Here is a 19,551-nt window from a genome sequence, read left to right as displayed (position 1 = left end):
TATATATATATATATATATATATATATATATAATAAATTCATGTTGCTTAATAAAAATATGCTTTGAAGGAAATAAGGAAGGCAAAGATGAGAGTCTGAGACCTCGAATAAGTACAATGAGAAGATGCTATATCAAGTGTGAGCTTTGGATCCAAAAGAAAAATTGTGAAGGCCTTTAAATATTGCAGTACTGCATTTCCCCTTTTTCTCAAAGAGCCTTTTTCCATCTGTCTAAATAACTTCTAATTAGCATCAGAATGTAAAGACAAAAAGCAGCTATTACTGACATTCTAATTTTAAAAGTTAAAATATTGCTAATTTCAGACAGGAATATCTAAATTGAGACAGGAGTCTTACATAGACAAATACATAAGGAGGTTACTGAGAACACGGCTGACTCTGGGAGTGTCCAGTGACAGATCATGCAGTCCCTTGAGAGAGGTATTCTCTCAGCTCTGAAGAGTAGGGAACTGGTTCAGCTGCTCTACAGCCCTTTAATTAGTTACCCTGCTGACTGCCCCAGGGTTTGTTCCTAGTTTTCCCTGCTTGTGATCTTGAGGGTTTTTCATGGTTCTACTTAACTCACTGTCTTTCACCTTTATTGTGTTCTGGGGTCTCTTGCACAGCTGGGCTGTATCTTCAATCTTATTCCATCTGTTGTATATTATTAAAAATTTCCTCAATGTTGAGTCCAACCTTCTAGGTTTCCAGTGCTATTGTGGATTTATTTTTATATTTATTCTTCCATTTCAAAGAGACTTTAGATGGAAGTAGAGGTAAAAAAAAAAAAAAAAGTCTTAATCAGCTATCTTCTGTTGGAAGCCATTTTGAGCACTTTAAATAAAGCAAGTATTCTCCCCCTACAATTGGTTGCATTAAGATTTTTATCTATAAGCTATCAATTTTACTGTAGGCAAACCAATGCATTTAACAAGATTAAACTATCAAACTTGAAATTTTCTCCTTTTGTTTTGCTAAATAAGTTATTTTTAAAAGCATGAAAAAAATGCAGAAAACTTACAATCCATATCAAGTATGGCTCGGACAGATTTAACAAGTTCCTTAGATTCAAGTGCCAGTGTTGCTGGGATGTTACGTCCACTCCTTCCCAGTGGTGTGAGGGACGTCTGGGAAGCTAACATAGCTCTTCTTTCACTATGGAAGCAATAAAATAAAGCTAAACTTATTATACAATGAATAATATCTATCTTTGCTAAGTCTGAATTCTTCTTAGTTATGAAATTGTACAAAAATTTTTGATTGGGAACATTGTATTCTTATAGCCATAATCGAAATAATTCCCACAAAATAATATTTCTGTTTTCAATTCTTTATTATATAATAAATAGGCATATTTAAAAAATTAGGTTTACCTTATACATAAGGAGGAATGGATAGAAGGATAGCTTCCTCCTAAATCATTTGTTTGGCTTATTTTGTGAGTGCTTGTGTCATGCTAACATGATTTGGCCTTTTATTTAGTTTTGTAAACACTTAAATTAAGCACTTAAACATAAATTTATTCAAGAGACATTTACTAGTACTTCTAGTAATATTAAATATAAATTCAATATGTATATTTGCTCCTGAAATTCTCTCTTAAACTCTTCCATTTGCTATCCCTAAATCTAAAAAAGCCTAGAGCATTTATACCACTTTTAAAAAATGTGAAAGTCACCTGAAATGAATGCATTCTGATAAAATTAAAATGCAAGGTTTTACTTTTACCATTACGCTGAAACATTTACTTGAAAAGAGACAATTTTAGACTGATGACAAAGCCATCATTACTTATAATCCATCTTCCTAAGCATGATAGTATTAATTCACAATGAGAAACTAAAGCATCAATTCTCAAATTCAAATACAGAGCCTTTATTCTGTGTAGAATACCAAGGCCAACATCCATTACAGATGATATAGTATATTAAAAAGACTGAGCCAAATTTTACTAGTGTTTAACTTTCCAAGATGTAGCAAAAAGTTGCTTAATGTTGCTTTTTTTTTTAAAAGTTGATGTATAGTTGATTTACAATGTTGTATTACTTTCAGGTGTACAGAAAAGTGATTCAGTTACATATATTAATGTTGCTTTTTAAAGTTACTTTTGTTCTGTGAACCAAGGGCAGGCTCTGGCTTTTAAATAGTCATTTTTAATACCAAAACTTTTGAATTATTATTCAAGGTCACAATGAAACCTTGGGTGGTGGGAGTTTGGGACATGTCTAACCCATACAAGCGTAATCTGACTGCTGAGTACTTTAAGATCATACTGAGAATAATCATCATGGTATTCACATAATTATTTTACATCATAAGCAGCATAGATAACAATAAAAACATCAGATTTCACCTGAAGAAATAAAGTATTACATTAAAATGAGTTTAAAGGTGTACTACCATATGTACTACCATGTACTACCATATTTTTCTAAATTCAAAAATGCTATGTGGAAACTTAAAATACAATGAATCATCTTCATTTATTGAACTGCTGTTTTCACAGAAAAGGGTGGAGTTTTCCTATGTTTCTGCAAGCATACGTTGCTAGAAGTAGAACTACATTGCTAGTGGTAGTCTTTATAAAAGGAAAAAATTGCTTTGACTATCTTAAGACTTTAAGAGATTTTAGTATTTTAGCACAAGTACCAGATGAAGAATGTAATCAGTGGCCATACTCTGCAGAAAGCACTTAAATTTTCTTACCTTAAATTTGACAAAGGAAGAGAATTATCACAAAACACTTCTTGAAGAGCCTAGAGACAAACAAGAGAGTGAAGGCGATAATGTAACTTTGATAGCTTTTTAAAATGTTTTCTCTTGCTTAAATAATATTTATAACCCCCTCCACCCATATGATTAAAAAGGTGTTCCTGTTATATAGGGGAAAAAATCAATTACATTAACATACAATTCTACTCAGAATTATAATACACAGAGAAACATTTCTTTATAGGGTAGTTATCAACTAATGTTTACATAGTATCAAAAGTTAAGAAAGTGTTCATTAAAACATAGTATATATTTGGGATCATATTACCCTGTCTCAATTATTTCTCTTAATCTGTATGTTAGCTGGTCTTTTCATTATCTAAGCAATTTAAAATCTGACTGTAAGTCACCATTGCTGTTTTGAGCCCAGAGAATGTTTCACTAGCCATCAAACACCATGACATTTACCTGTATGTCAGTTGTCTATACATTTCTTAAAAATGGACATAAAGTGATGTAACAGGAAAATTTACCTCTACAAAATGAAGAAGCTTTTCAGTGGATGCCTCAAAAGTTTTTCGAGCCATTTCTGATTTTCGCAATTGGCAGTCAAGTACTGTGATTCGCTTTCTTAACTCCTGAACACTTTCCTGGACAGAGATATCAAAAGGAACGTATTATACATTTCTTCAATTTTATACTAGTGGCTCCTATTTTCATTTTTTATTAACTAACATCCAACATTACTATATCATTTATTTTCTCTCTTCTTGTACATATCTTCTGGTTTTGGGGGGAACTTAACTAATTGCATATTTTTAAAAGTTAAACTGCACAGGAATGCTGCAAACTTTTTAAGATCAGCTACAAATAACTTTTATTTTAATAAAAGTTATATAATAATACATTTATTATATATAATGTTATATATAATACACTTTAATTAGTTTATATTATATTCTTATATTAAAATACATTTTAATTAGTTTATGGCATTTCTTGACAACATGGTTACCAGAGGCTGACAGAAACCCCTATTAGTGTGGCACAATCCAACATGCTGAAGATATACATAAATATATATATATATTTTTTTGCGGTACGCGGGCCTCTCACTGTTGTGGCCTCTCCAGTTGCGGAGCACAGGCTCCGGATGCGCAGGCTCAGCGGCCATGGCTCACGGGCCCAGCCGCTCCACAGCATGTGGGATCTTCCCGGACCGGGGCATGAACCCGCATCCCCTGCATCGGCAGGCGGACTCTCAACCACTGCGCCACCAGGGAAGCCCTGTACATAAATATTTAATGTAATATGACCCAATGTAAAGCTGAGCTGATGGGGAAGTAAAAGAATTCCAGGAAAAGTGAAGGACTTTCATGAAGATAAGCAATAGCAATGCTGAGTGAACCCACTGAAGTTAGAGTACCCTGTAGCACAATTTGATCTCAGGGTATTTGCTGATCCTTGGAGGCCTATAGTTTGGGGTTTCATCAGGCACAAATGGCAAACAGGAGAACTTTAATGGGTGAATTAGGGAGAAACAAAACTTTTGATTTTGCCTCTGGTGAATGGTTAAAAAAGCGTCCCCCGAATAATTGCCAACCACAGTCCCCCAACTCATGCAGGTTCCAGGTCAGAATTTATATTACCTGTGTGGCCTGTACATTCATAAGCTGAAAATTTAGTTTAAATTGGTCCCTGGCTGGTAAAAGCAAACAAAAAATTTCTCTAGTGGGGTTATTTGCTAAACTCAGACATCAAAGAATGCCTACATTTAATGTATCAAAAGAACATGATCTCAGCAAATAAGCTACTATGGATGAAAAGTCAGCTGAAGGAAACAAATTATAGGATCAAACCTATAGAGATAGCAGCTACTGAAGTGATCAGATACAGAATATAAAGTTATGTTTAATATGTTTTAAAAATTAAGAATTTAAAGCATAATAAAGAAACAAGAAACTATCAAAATAGATCCAGGTGACACAAAAAATAGATCTGAAAAGTAAAAATACAGGGAGGGTGGGAGGGAGACGCAGGAGGGAGGGGATATGGGGATATATGTATATGTATAGCTGATTCAGTTTGTTATACAGCAGCAACTAACACAACAATGTAAAGCAATTACACTCCAATAAAGATGTTAAAAAAAAAAGCAGTAATAATTAGAAACTCAATTTATGCATTTACTATCCAATTAGATACAGATGAAAAGAGAATGGGTGAACTGGAAGGCAGAGGTAAAGAAACTTCTCATAATAGAGCATAAAAATAAAAATGGAAAATATGAAAAGAGAAAAAAATAACTGGAAGAAGATCTAGCATACATCCAATCTGAATTACATAAGACAGACTAGAAATAATGAAAGAGGAATAGGTCAGGATAAAAGCTTAGGGTTTTTCAGAAATGGTGAAAGACACTGTTCCTCAGATCAGGAACCTCATTCCATGAATCTCAAGCAATATAAATAAAAATAAGTGAACACATGACTGATCATAGTCAAACTGCTGAACACTAAAGATAAAATCATCTAAAAAGAAACAACAGATAGCAAACAAACGACAGACTGACATCTGATATCACAACCATAGAATAAAAACACTGAAAGAAATTCAGTGCCAATTTAACAATCTAAATGTAGCAAAAATATATTTCAAGAACAAGAGTCAAAAAAGAAGTTTCCAGACAAACAAAAATAGAGTTTATTACCAATAGATCCTCACTATTTCTAAAAGATGAATTTCTAAAAGATGTACTTCAGGAAAAAAGAAAGTAATTCTAGCAAGGATGTCAAATGAAAGGAAGAATGTTGAACAAAGAAAATGATAAACATGGAGGTCTATCTAAATGAAGGTTGACTGCACAAAATAAACTGTAATAGTATCTAATTTATGATGTTAAAAGTCAAGAAAGATCTAAAATACTTAGTTAATAGAAATTAAGCAGAAAGGGATGATTGGATTTATGTTTTAAAGTCCTTACAATATTTAGAAGAAGTGGAAAGCCAGTGATTAGTTTTATAATTTAAGTTAAAATAGAATGTTAACATTTCTAATATAATCTTTAAAAATTAGAAACCAAGTGTCTAACTTCTAAACTAGCAGAGTAAACTAAATGAAATGGGAGTAGGGGAACACAGGAGAAGTCTGACCCAATCCAAAAAAGAAAGAAAAAAAGGGAGGCAAGAAATGACAAACAACTAGAAAACATGGGACAAATAAAATGCACAAAATAAAAGGGTAGAAATGAAGCCAAGTGCATTTGCGAATAAGAATGTAAATGGAAAGACCTTTCCAATTAAAGGTCAAAAATCAGTAAAATGGGGAAAAAAATCCAACTACCAGTTGTTTATCATAGACACAATTAAAATATAAGGACACTGAAAAGTTGAAAGTAAAAGGATGGAAAAAATGCATAGGTAAATACCAAAAGAAAGCTGGTATAACTATTTTAATATCAATCAAAAATAAGCATTAAGGGGGAAAGAAGATTGAAGAGTCACAACATTTTCGTAAAAGGATGATAACATAATTCTAAGCTTGTATGCAATTAAAAACGTTACTTCAAATATATACAGAAAATTTTAAAAAGTAATCACAAGGGAAATTTTAACCTATTCCCTGACAAAGAAATTAATATGACTAGAGAAGAATTGAACCCCACAATTAATGATCCTGATCTGGTGGACTATATAAAACAACACATCAAATGATTGCAGAATTCTTTTCAAGCTCTCTTTGAATATTTGTAAATATTGGTCATACAGTAAGCCGTGAAGCAACCATCAATGAATTTTGGAGTTATCTATAGACTAGATTCTCTGGCCACATGCAATTAACCTTTCTGTTCCTCAATGATGTTTATGAATCAAGACACAATCATAAATATGTAAATTTCCCCCAAATTATATATTTAATGCATTTTCAGTAAAAATGACAATCGTATTAATTTCTTTTGATGGAATTTATAATCTGAGTCTAAAATACATATAAAAGATCAAAGGGTTATATAGGCAACACACTTTTAAAGAAAAAGAACTAGACAGGTTGATCAGATCAAGATTTAGAGTAAAAGAGACTTTTGAATGAGCAGTGCTGGTATAGTTGGTCATTCACTTAGAATAAAAAAGAAAGAATGAAATGAATCCCCACCTTATACAATGACATAAAACCATGACAGAAGGATCAAAGTTTTAAAACTTTTAGAGACAAATATAAAAATATCTTTGGGAATGGAAGGACTTCTGGAAAGACACATGAGAGAAAAGACTGAAAAGTTAGATTACTTGAAAATAACACCTGTTCATTTCACCAGAGGGTGAAAAGGTAAGCTATAAATTCCAGAGAGGATTTTTACAACATAAAATATAAGATAGGTTAGTAACCAGAACATACAAACAATCACTACATGTGAATATTAAAAAGACAAATAACCCAATGGAAAATGGTTAAAAGATATGAAGAAGCATTTCACATAGAAACACAAATGCCTAATAAGTGCATAAATATTAGCTCAACTGACTATCTGGGACAAGGGGCAAAGCCCTGGTTTATTGCATTTGGGGGTGTAAATAACCCCACCATGGCTGATTTCAAGCTAACAACATGATGTGCTGAACATGCAGTCAAGAAGAAATGCACACAGTCAGCTCTCATAAACTAGTACCAGCTGGTCCCAGCACATCAGTAGCTCAAAATCATTAGATAAATTCAAATTAAACCACAATGAGATACACTTATCACACCTAACAGTTTGATAAAAATTAAAAGTAAAAGAAAGTAAGCATCAGCAAGGATTTGGGGTAAACGGTAATTCTCATTCATTACTGTTGGGAGTAAAATTGGTTCAAACACTTTCAAAAACAATTAGGAATTGCCTAATGGTAATTAGTAAAGTTGATCATACAATCACCATTCAACCTAGCAATTCCACTCCAAGATATGAACCCAAGAGAACTGTTACACATGTGGAGCAGGATATATGTGCAAAATTGTTTTCAGCAACGTTGTTCATAACAGAAGAAAACTGAAACGATTGGACTGTCCATCAAATACAGAATGGACAAATATACTTTAATATATCCACTCAATGGAGTGCAAAAAAGCAATGAAAAGACATGAACTAGCTATAAACTTCAAATAGATGAATCACAAAAACAAAATTTTGAGTGAAAAACCAAGTTGGAACAATAAAAGTAGTATATTTCTATTTACATAAAGTTGACAAACAGGCAAAATTAAACAACATATTGTTAAGAGATATATACATAGCTAGTAAAATTATCAAGAAATGTTTAACACTAAATCCAGGAAAGTGGTTTGTTTACTTATGAGGGTGAGGGAGGGGGATGCAATTGGAAAGGGATATTGTGGGTCTTCGAAGGTACTGGTTAAGTTTTATCTCTTAAGCTGAAGGTGAAAAAAAAGGGAAATAAGTAAATATAGAGATAATATAAGGGAAAACTTGTAAGAAAAATAATATTGTTACAAAAAGAATATGTCTTAAAAATGAATATTGAATCTGAATCCTGTAATATCTTGGTCAGTGTCTCTTCAAGCAATCTCAAACAATTAAAAAAAAATTTCCTTCTATTTCTCCACTGGTATTGTGTTTGGAAAATGTTAAGATGCTCATGTATAACATCTCCTCTTTGGGGAAAAAAAAAAAAAGATTATCTTCAGAGACAGGTTAATGGTTTAGTTTAGGATTTTGTTAAGAGGAATGGCATGAGACACCATTATGCTAAAAAAGAGAAGAACTGAATTAATTATATTACTACACGACTTAGGACAAAAACGTTTCTCAGCTAGGAGCTGGAAGAAAGAATAGCAAATAACTTATGCTTTTAAAAAAATGAATAAATTCATGTGAACTCCTTGAATGTTATGTTATTTAAGAAGTATTTTTAAAGACTTGATTATCCCTCCAAAAGTAAATCAAGTTATTATTAGAAAAAAGTACTTTTAGTGTTTTGAAAATTCCCCAAATATTTTCAGAATCATGTTAAAGTTACTCACATGAAATAAGCACATATCTCTGATTTCAGAATGTAAACACTGGGTCAAGAATAATAAATACATGTAATATTCCTAAGTATTTCTGCTGTCTCAAGTAATGTTTTCCCCTTGGCCTTGTGGTATTATCAAAGGGTGACAAGAAGGTCAACCTTCTTTTGGGATTGGTTTAAATGGACAGATGTGAGAAATATATTAGTGATTCTTAAGAGCTAACCGAAGAAAATTTCAGATTTTCTTCTGTATTTTGCTTTTCTAAAACTGGCTTCATTTCTACTTGGTATATTTAAAGTATTTAACTCTTTTATGTTTAAATAAATACACACAAATTTTTCAAATTTGTTTTATGTTCTCTTGAAAGATGACTGTATTAGAGAGATATAAACACTATGGTTATAAATGAACTCTATGAAGTTATAAAATATCTATTTCAATTTATTTAATTTTCTACCTTACTTCAGTGAAATAAAAATGTCTGTTACAGTTTTTGAAGACCATTCAATGGTACAGTATGTTTTAAAAAATCACATAATGACAAAATTCACATTAAAAAAAGTTCACATTGCCTTCTGGAAAGCATTCAGTATTTCACTATTGAAATTGTAGTCTGCTAAATTCAAACTCAAGTTTCTTTCTATTAATTATCTTGGGCCTTGGGCAAAAAATTCTTTAACTTTCACACTTCCTTGAGTGCTCTAATCAAAGAGCAAACCCCATCCCTAGACTCTCCTCCTCCCATCCCCACAGGACAAATTAGCAAGTTCAGGAAAAAGGAAGAAACCAATGTAATCAATCAAATGTTAAATAGTTCCAGGACTCAGTGCCTGAGCTGTACAATGTTGACCAATGACCTGAATAAATTTGGGCACATACTTTTGCATCCCAAAGCTATCTGGATAAATGGAGGCTCATAACCTTCACATTACCCCCATCATGACACATCATCCTATCACTGAATTATAGAAGACAAACACTGACCTAGTTTAGAAGTGCAGATGAAAAGAAAATGAAAACAGGATACATGACAACGGCAAGGAAACCATGGTAACTAGAAGAGAGAACTGTTTTGCTTACTTTATTTTGGTCAGAATAATCAGCAAGCTGAGCCTTCAGCTCTGTAATCTCGGCCTCTAACAGACGGATCACTTCTTCATAATCCATTTCCATTCCGTGTGCCTGTCTCTGTGCAGCTTCGGCAAGATGAAGCCGACTTCGCAGGGCTCTTGTTTCTTCGACCACAGCTTTGGCTTCCTAAAAATTTCAAAAAATAATGTCATTGAAAAAAAAACATGTAAAAACAATTCAGTGGTTTAAACAAAATATTTTCCTCCTTCCTGGAAGTTCTAATTCTAAAAGTGAATCAATTATACATATGTTTCTCACATCTCAATTTGAAAATTAATATTCACATTATTTTATTGTACAGAGTAGCTGCCTGACCTTACTTTTCCTTTCTTGATTTCTTAGAAAACTTTCAGTATGGAATCTCCAACTTCACACATCTAGCATAGAATTTTGAAAATAAGAGAAGAAAAAGAGAATTGAAAGTGGAAAATAGAAGATTAAGAATTAGCTGAAAAGATAAAAAGAGTAGGCTTCTACAAAAGTCAAGCAGGTGGTAGGCTCATGTTCTAGGAAGGCTCTTGCAGCTTCATCAGATACTGCTGAGAGATTTATAGTGTTGAGGGCTTCTCCGTGGTCCAAGTGCCAGGAGCCAAAGCTTATTCCTAGACATCAGTCTAACTGCTACTTCTCCATTTTGATTTAAGCCAAAAGGTAGAATTCAGTAGCAAAATATACAGCTATTTCTATGGGATGCAATGTTCACAATACATTTATTAACCACATGTTACATCTCAGGTAATTCATGCGTCTTCTCCCATTTAACATTTAGAACAACACTGAGGGAAAGGCATTATTAAAAACCATTTTATACATAATCAAACAGAGGCTCGGAGAGGTTACATATCCTATCCAAGGACACATACTAGTGCCAGAATTTAAACCCAGGTTTACCTGACTCCAACATTAATGTTCTTTTCACCATTTTATTCCACCGCTAGATGACAAACAAACACAAAAACAAAACAAAACTATATAATAGCTACATTCTCCACCTTAGGAAGAGGACGGTGTAGGCAAAACCACTTGCTCTCTCAAAAATCTGTGGTGTTGGGTCAATAACAGCCCCCCAGGACACCAATATAATTTAATATGGCACTTGTTATAATGTAAACCGCTTCTTTTTCTTTACTTGATGCAGAAATCTCTTTTCTCTGCAATGGAACTTTCTGCTACAATTGCCACGGCTAATATTCAACTGTGGCTATTTTAATTTTCTGGGAGCTATTATAGGATACTTGCTTTAGTTTGAGCCTAAGGGAGGGTTAGATGTATTTTTACTATAGGACATATATATATATATTTTTTTTTTTGCGGTACGCGGGCCTCTCACTGTTGTGGCCTCTCCCGTTGCGGAGCACAGGCTCCGGGCGCGCAGGCTCTGCGGCCGTGGCTCACGGGCCTAGCTGCTCCGCGGCATGTGGGATCTTCCTGGACCGGGGCATGAACCCGTGTCCCCTGCATCGGCAGGCAGACTCTCAACCACTGCGCCACCAGGGAAGCCCTAGGACATATTTTTAAGGGTCAATTTTTCATTCATACATTCAATAACTATTAAGTACTTATTATGTGCCAGTTTCTGTTTCAGGTACTGAGGACAGAGCACCTAACAAAATAGACAAAAAGTCCTCCTTTTGTCCCCCAGAATTTACAATCTATTGAAAGTTTGGGAAGATAGACAGCAAATTAGGGATAATCAATGAAGAGCTCATTGAGAAGACATATAAGTAGAGAACTGCAGGAAGGATGAAGCCATGAAAGTTTTCCAAGGAGGAACTTTCTGGGCAGAGAGAACAATTTGTGCAAAGGTCCTGAGACAGGATTGTGCCTTGCATCTTCAGAGAACAGCAAGGAAGCCAGTGTGGCAGAAGTAGACAGTAGTAGGGGACAGGAAGAAGGGAATAGTAGGAAATGAGGGCAAAGTGGTCACAGGTTTGGGCAGGGATGGTGTTGGCGTGGAGTTGCAGATCTCGAGAGGCTTTGGAGGCCACTGAGAGGACTTTAGTTTTACTCAGGGTGAGAGGGGAAGTGACTGGAGAGTTCTGAGCAGAGAAGTGGTATGATCTGACTTAAATTTTATGTGGGTTACTTTCACTGCTGTGTTGAGAGCAGACAACTCATCACAGGAGTAGGCAAGGGTGTAATAGGGAGAAGAGGAATGGGATAGGCAAGCTACAGTTACTTCAGCTTGGACAGGGTGACAGTGGTGGAGATGGTGTGAAGTGGTGAGATTCTAAATGTAGTCGGAGGGCTTCCCTGGTGGTGCAGTGGTTAAGAATCCTCCTGCCAATGCAGGGGACTTGGGTTTGAGCTCTGGTCCGGGAAAATCCCACATGCCGCGGAACAGCTAAGCCCATGCGCCACAACTACAAGCCTGCGCTCTAGAGCCCGCAAGCCACAACTACTGAGCCCATGTGCCACAACTACTGAAGACCGCGTGCCTAGAGCCTGTGCTCTGCAACAAGAGAAGCCACCGCAATGAGAAGCCCACACACCACAACGAAGAGTAGCCCCTGCTCACCTCAACTAAAGAAAACCCGTGCACAGCAATGAAGACCCAATGCAGCCAAAACCACATAAATAAATTTATAAAAATAAAATAAATAAATGTAGTTTGAAAATAGAGCTAACAGGAGAGTTCTTCATCATTAACAACTTTTACTTAGCACTTACTGCATCCAGACAATCATGTTATGTGATAAAAAATACAAAGCGGGTAAAAGACACTTTCCCTTTTTTGGCTCAGCTTAGAACAGAAGGTATGACTTAGATAAGTGGAGGAAGAGAGTAGGACATGTTAGACAAACGAACAGTGTGAACAAAGGAAGAGGGAAAATTAGGAATCTGAATGTGGTACATTTGAGAAATGACTAACTTTGAAATAGATCAACTTTGACTGGAGTAGATGCTTCCTCTAGAGGCACAACGGATAAAAAAAGATTGGGGAGAGGGAGGGAAAGGGCTGGGCTCTGGTAGAAATGGCGTGATAGGCAAAGGTGCTTGGATCTGGGGAAGGCTTGAAACCTTCTGAGCAGAAATTGATATGAGAACACAGTGGTTTAGAAAGCTAGATCTGGCAGCAGCTGCAGGATGGAGACATGGCCAACCAACTGCCTATTGTACCCTTGACTCAAATAACTTTGCTTCCTTATTTTTAAAAGTAATTGTCTTGTAATAAAAGGTACTTTTAGAAAGAAATATCTAAGGAAATAAAAGGACATTTACCTAACTACCACATCAGTCAGTTCAGCCCAGGTGATCAAGGGTCACCAGTGTCAGCGCAGGATCAACTTCACATTAGACTGGGCATACAGGAGGTAACAGCTTAGTATGTGTTGACAGAGCTCTAGATGTTTTACATGGATCAACTCAGATAATCCACCTAATGCTGTGAGAGGTATGTCTATTATTATCCTCATTTAATAGATAGGAAACTGAAACGTTAGGGAGCTTGCTCAGAATCGCAAACTTAGTAAGTGGCTGAGCTGGGATTTGAACCCAGGCAGTATAGTTACAAAGTTCGAGCTCTTGGCTACCAACTACAGAAAATGTTAAAAAACCAAATCACTTGTAGATGACAATATCATCAGTGTCCAGCCCTGCATGAGCTTTTAGGATGTGGTCATTACAATAAACTCAAACACATTCGAGGCTGCTACACTGTTGCCCATTTTCCATTCACTCAAGCTAGGAAAAAAAATATTGCTACTGAAGAGAAAGGGAGGGACAGAGAATTCTCCATAGCTGCAATAAAGAATAACTAATTTGGTGATTTGTCTTCTTCACACTCGCTTCATGCAGTTTTTATTCCTCTATAAAAACAGCACTTTTATTTTTGTTCAAAGAATACTAGTTAATTAAAAGAAGAATCTGGATGGAATTTATATAGCCATTATAGTGCACTGATGGCAATATGGTGTGAAAGGCAGTTGGGTGGTAAAAGATGCAGAGGTTTTGATGCTGAATAAATTCATGCTATTTCTTTAGTAAATGTATAATTGTCAGGCTGGTAAATGTGACCCCTTAGCAAAGTTCTAGCCCAATTCCCACCGAACGGCTGTTTAAAAGATTAGTGCATTGAAATGACTACTCTTAGAGGAAGCAGTAAAGAGAAGATAGCAGCAGTGTGCCGTATTTAGCAATACAGGATCACATAATCCATTTTTTTCTTTTCCTCCTGGGCTGTCTTCTAATAACTGTAAAGCCTCCTATGTCAGTAACAATTGAGCCAGAATTTTCCCAGTACCTTACCATGAGCCTGAAATCCCATCAGGGTAAATGCGGCAGCCAGTTCACTGATTTACTTTGTATTAGGTACAGATTAATTCATTTTAGAAAGTTAGGAAATAAGAGAAACTAAGATGTAATAGTAAATAGAAAAATCAACATAAGCATTATGCTTTTTAATACTAAGCAGTACAAACAAATGCACTAGAAGGGAATCATGAATTATGAAGGCAGATCTCTGACTTAACTTTCTTTCAGTGACACTGAGGAAATGCCTTCAACTCACACTGTCTTATTGTAAAATCAGGATTTTCCACCTCACAATTTCACAATGAACCTTCAGGGAAGATCACACCACATTTTTCTTTGAAAATATAGTTCAAACAAATGAAAATCTTTGTAGGCTACAAATACTTTGAAGTTAGCTATGTGATTGTGTTGAAACAAAGGGCAGTATAAACTCAAAGGGGAGCATAAGCTCAAACAAAAGACAATATATTATCTGTTTTTCCACATATAGCACTTTTTCCCCCTTAAGGCATTAACATGATATTGAATTAAAAATATGGGTGTTTGATGAGATATACCTCAGAATCTTAGATATGTGATTTTTTTCATTTTCTGGCTCTGTAATTCTCCAAGACTGTTCACTTGTACAATGGTTAATAACAACACCTGCTTTATAAGATCAAAACAACTGTCACAATAGGGTTAAAGAAACCACTACAGTTCTTGGTACAGTTTTTTTCCTGTTCATCTTTACTGCTTTTGAAATATATTCATAATCACCAATGTGATTAGAGGGCTAGACTACATCAAATGATTGAAGGCTTTCTTGAGGCACTGAAATAGTTGTTTGGAAATATAATGTGCACGTCTTTTTTAATGTTAGCAATAATTATGTAAAACCTTTCCTTCTCTAGTTGTGAGTTTTTAACGGCTCCCTAAAGTAGAAGGAAAAAGCACTAACTGCAGTTGCTCATTTGTAATTAGGTAGCACATCCACATCACTAAACTTAGAAGTTCTGTAATTTTTAAGCTAATCAGTAAATCTTTCAAAATGTCAATGGTTGACAGGAGAAAAAGGAGACTGCAAAGAGATATATGTTTTAGTGTAATGTAACTTATGCTACCAAGCCCAAAAGAATACTTCTCTTATCAGCTTCCTACATCCACTCATTGGAAAACCCTTCTTGGTCTTGGTCCCATTACAGCTTGTGAAAAAGATTAAGGGTTACTGCAGGAAGAGGGCTGTTGAAGGAAAGCGTTTAAAAGCAAGTTATATCTAGTTTCCTTAACTTATGTGTCAAATTTATTAAAATATGTTACATATTCCTCTCAATGGATGATCACAAAGTAATTTGCTAGATGTTCACAAAATGAACCTACAACTCATCCCTTAACCACGATGCACTTGGAGGAGAAAATGAATTCACAGAACTTTATATACGTCTCTGATATGTGCTCTCTCCTTTCCCTTTCTTTATGCCTTCTCCGTGCATACATCCATCCCACTACTCCACCTCCATACCTAACCAGTTATTAAGCACCTGTGAATTCTTCATTGATGATGTATTTGTACCATTCCTTAATATCCATTCTTACCATCATGTTACTGTTCATGTCTTTAACACCTCGCACTTAGGTACTATGAAAATCACATAAGTAATCACTCTGCCTACTGTGTTCTTCACTATAATGTATTCTGCATACTTCTGAAGGAACAGTTTTCCTGAAATACTGCTTAGGTAACAAAACCTAAGGTAACTAGAGAAAATGTTGCTTAGGTAAGTACATGGTACATGATAAATACATCCTCAACCTCCATACTTCAATGTTCTCCACTATTTGTTCCAAATCAACCTTTCCAGTTTTAGCACATTTGACTCTCTTACAGGATTACCATATCCAAGTACATTCACTTACCAAATTTCCCAGACTAAACTCTCCCACCTCCAAGATGCTTTTGAGCACATTATTCCTTCCACTAGGTGAATGCACTTTTCCTCTTTTTTCTTCATCCAGTTCTCATCTATCCTTTAAAATCTACTTCAGATTTTACCTCCTCTAATCTTTGCAAACCACGTAAGCTTACAATGATTTCCCCTCCTTTTATTCTTAATAATATCTGTTGTCTTTAATTAACCACATACTACCTAATATCTCCTACGGCTATGTTGAACTGTCATTAAAATAGTATTTTACTCCCAAACTTTCTAATGTCAAAAGGTCTTGATTGCCCAAACTAGAACACAAGCTGTCTGAGAGTAAAACCCTATCTGATATTAACAGGTGCTCCATTCAGTATAAATATGAGATATAAGTGAGTGGACAAACAGTGAAAATGACTATTTTGTTTTTCATATATAATAATTGCCTTAGAGAACTTTATTAGGTAAGAAGTTTTCACAGGAAGGTTTCAATTTTATGGGAATATTTGAGAAATATATTTCATTTAAATAATTACAGTAAGAACCATAAGCCATGCTATGAAAAATACCACATAATGAAAAGCAAATCATTTCATTACACTCCCTTTATATATAAACAAAATCCTTTTATAGTATTTATCAAGTAAATGAGATTACATCTAAACCATGTGGAATGATGACTACCAAGGTCAAAAAAGGACAGATAGCTACACTTTATTTGTGTTTGACAATTTTATTTCTTGCTTTTTCATTAAATAGATTTAAAAATTTAAAGATTTAAAAATTATGCATGCTAGTTTATATTTCTCTAAAATTTACAATTTTCCACCATAAGTTTATATAATAAATACATGCTCCCAAGGACTATATAATCTTGAAAGTCCATTCCAATCCCACCCATATCCCTGATTCTGTGATTTGTATGGTGACACTCCTTTGTAAAGTAAAAATGATAGATATGTGTCAATCCAAGAAACAAAGATTTTCTTTACTTTGTATGAAAAAGCAAAATCCTAACTTTGCAAAGGAAGACTTGGTTAAGCTTTCAGGAGGAAAAGCAGGTCAATCAAATTATAATTAGCTCTAATTAACCCTCCCAAGAGCTGTCAACTTCTTTACCTGCAGCTGCCTCATCCTCCAAAAGGTGCAAAATTGAATTCTGCCTCTGAACATCAAAGAAAATCAAAGAAACAATGTTCAATCTCTGTTTATAAACAGAAATCCCTAATCAAAGACAGACACACAAGTACATCTACCTAATACATTTTACCATGTGAACTTTGTTCAAAATATAAATTAGTTAAAACTCTGTTTTGACAATACATTTAACCCTGAACACATATTTTCCAGTTTAGTGATGGTTGACATAAAAGAAAAAACTATTTTCCTACTTCTCCAGTTCTGGTTACAAATGTACCAAAAGAGAACATTTACAGTATTAGAAATTCCTTTCATAATCAGAATTTATATCCTGTTCATTGAAACCTAGTACCGCTCAAAGGCTACTTTTGTAGCTATCAAATATTTAGAATTCATCTGAAGTTTGGAGTTTAAAAACAGAAATTTAGTCCTTCCAAATTAATTTTTAGAGAATTCAGTTAGAAAAAAAATTTTATCAAATTTTGTTTGTTTTGATGGCACTTGACCAAGAGTTCCAAATTTGAATCTAGATATAATAAGATCTAAATAATAAATAAGATTCTTAAATTGATTTGGAAGAAAAAAAATCAGTGAGAACTGGTAAGCAAATTCTGAAAAACAACAATAAGAAGGAAAAAAAGAAAGAAAGAAAGAAAACAAATAACGTGGGACATGGCCCAAGAATTTAAGGCATATATAAACTACAAAGCTGGTGCTAGCCAAAGAAGAGTTAGATAAAACATTCATTCGCCCAATATTTATTGACAAAGCAACTGGAAAGATTAGATAGCCTAAACAGACCCCTAGATTATATGAGAATTTAATTTATGGTAATGGAGATACCACATAACAATGAGTGGTTGTGACAACAAACTATTTGGAAAAAAAGTGTAAAGTGTAGACACTCATCTCATACCATATACCAAACAGAGTAATTTCTTAGGTGGGCTAAACAAAAACAGAGATGGGAGGAAAACCAGGTAAATATGTATCTGAAATTGCTAGAAATGAAATTTTTTAAAGTTAAAAAAAAGGTGGGGGGAGAAATCACGAAGAAAAAGATAGATTTGACAATACAAAAACACCTGTGTTTAAAAACTTTTAAAAAATTAGAAAGACAATTTGTATATAGGGGAAAATATTTGCAACAGACTTGGTAGATATAGGGTCAATAACTACAATGTAAAGAGATCTTATAAAATGATGTGGGGAAAGTGGGAAAACAGTTATTAAGAATAGAAGTGAAGAAGAAAAAGCAAGAGTGGGAAAGGGATACAAATGACATAAGGGGCATATATGGTCAGGAGTGGCAGAATGTCATGAGCAATCATATCAGGAAATCAGCTGCCTTGAATATGAAGAATTGTGATGGAAGTCACAATTTTATTTGAAACCCATGGTCATAGACAATCTTTGCTATCTAATGCGGATGACAATGAATCAAAGTACGTACAATATTTTCAGATAGGGTGATTTATTTATGTAAGGTTAGGTAGGACCAGAGAAGTCTTATTTTTAGTTCTAAAGTAGTTTGTGAATAAATCATTTAACACAACGTCATGAGTCACACAGCAAAGTAAGAGTACTGAAAGTGTTTCTCACAGGTTAAACTGCCAAGACAGGAGTTTTGTAGTATCAACTGCCTTATCACTACTTCCTCCTTGGGTAAAATTTACTAGTTTGTCAGCCAAGTTAATATATATTGCTCTTACATTAAGAAACATAAAATGTTTGGCATCTGCATAGATGTTTAAAATATACCCTGGAAAGGTGCTCTCTTAGCAACCGACTTATGGAATTTTACAGATTTATATTTGCTTGTTTTGGGTTAAATAAGGAAAATTATAGGGAGTAATGCCTACTTTGGTATACAATCATGTCTCTGACAACTCACCACCGATAGGGCACCTATTCTGAAGTGCTTTCTAGGAAGTGATGGTTTTCCTCTATTTTTCGTTTTTCTTACTAGATTGAGAGCTCCTTGTAAAAAGTATATCTAGCTTTCACAGTGCATTCACACAAAACGAGCATTAAATAAAAGAAGCTGAAATATCTCCCTTGCCAAGTTGTCCTTATAAGTTACCACAGGCATGTGTGAAACAACTGATGAAAGAATGCTGAATGTGGTCCCTGAACAGCCAGAAAATAAGTGGCTCACAGTATGGAAACCAGAACCCTAACATCAGTTCTAACTAAGACGACTGATATAGAATATACTGTAATCAAATTGAACTGAAAGGTTTCTATGAAGAATAAGATCACTTTCCTCCCAAACTTCTCTAACATTGAAAATTCTGTGAGTCTAGTTAATCTAACACAATTAAAACAGTTCTATAGTATCAATAGGGTAATAAAATTTCTCTCAGAATTCTTAAAATGGAAAGAACTTTTCTACATTAAAAAG

At 34.5% G+C, this 19,551-nt stretch overlaps 1 protein-coding gene across 3 annotated transcripts in view; it reads right to left on the bottom strand.

Annotated features, from left to right (window-relative positions):
• The window catches only part of STXBP4 (syntaxin binding protein 4), a 182,738-nt gene that overhangs the window by 57,378 nt on the left and 105,809 nt on the right, over positions 1–19,551 (bottom strand). For all 3 annotated transcript variants that reach the window (XM_024757529.1, XM_024757527.1, XM_024757528.1), the window contains 4 exons: positions 9,802–9,978; positions 3,246–3,362; positions 2,707–2,756; positions 1,022–1,155 (listed from right to left, as the gene is read on the bottom strand). In XM_024757529.1, the coding sequence (XP_024613297.1) occupies positions 1,022–1,155; positions 2,707–2,756; positions 3,246–3,362; positions 9,802–9,978 (478 nt within the window). The remainder of the gene's footprint in view (positions 1–1,021; positions 1,156–2,706; positions 2,757–3,245; positions 3,363–9,801; positions 9,979–19,551) is intronic.

Source organism: Neophocaena asiaeorientalis, unplaced genomic scaffold (assembly GCF_003031525.2).
Source record: "Neophocaena asiaeorientalis asiaeorientalis breed wild unplaced genomic scaffold, Neophocaena_asiaeorientalis_V1.1 scaffold327, whole genome shotgun sequence".
Lineage (NCBI taxonomy): Eukaryota > Metazoa > Chordata > Mammalia > Artiodactyla > Phocoenidae > Neophocaena > Neophocaena asiaeorientalis.
The sequence above is the reverse complement of the archived record's forward strand: the minus strand, read 5'-3'. Positions and strand labels throughout refer to the sequence as shown.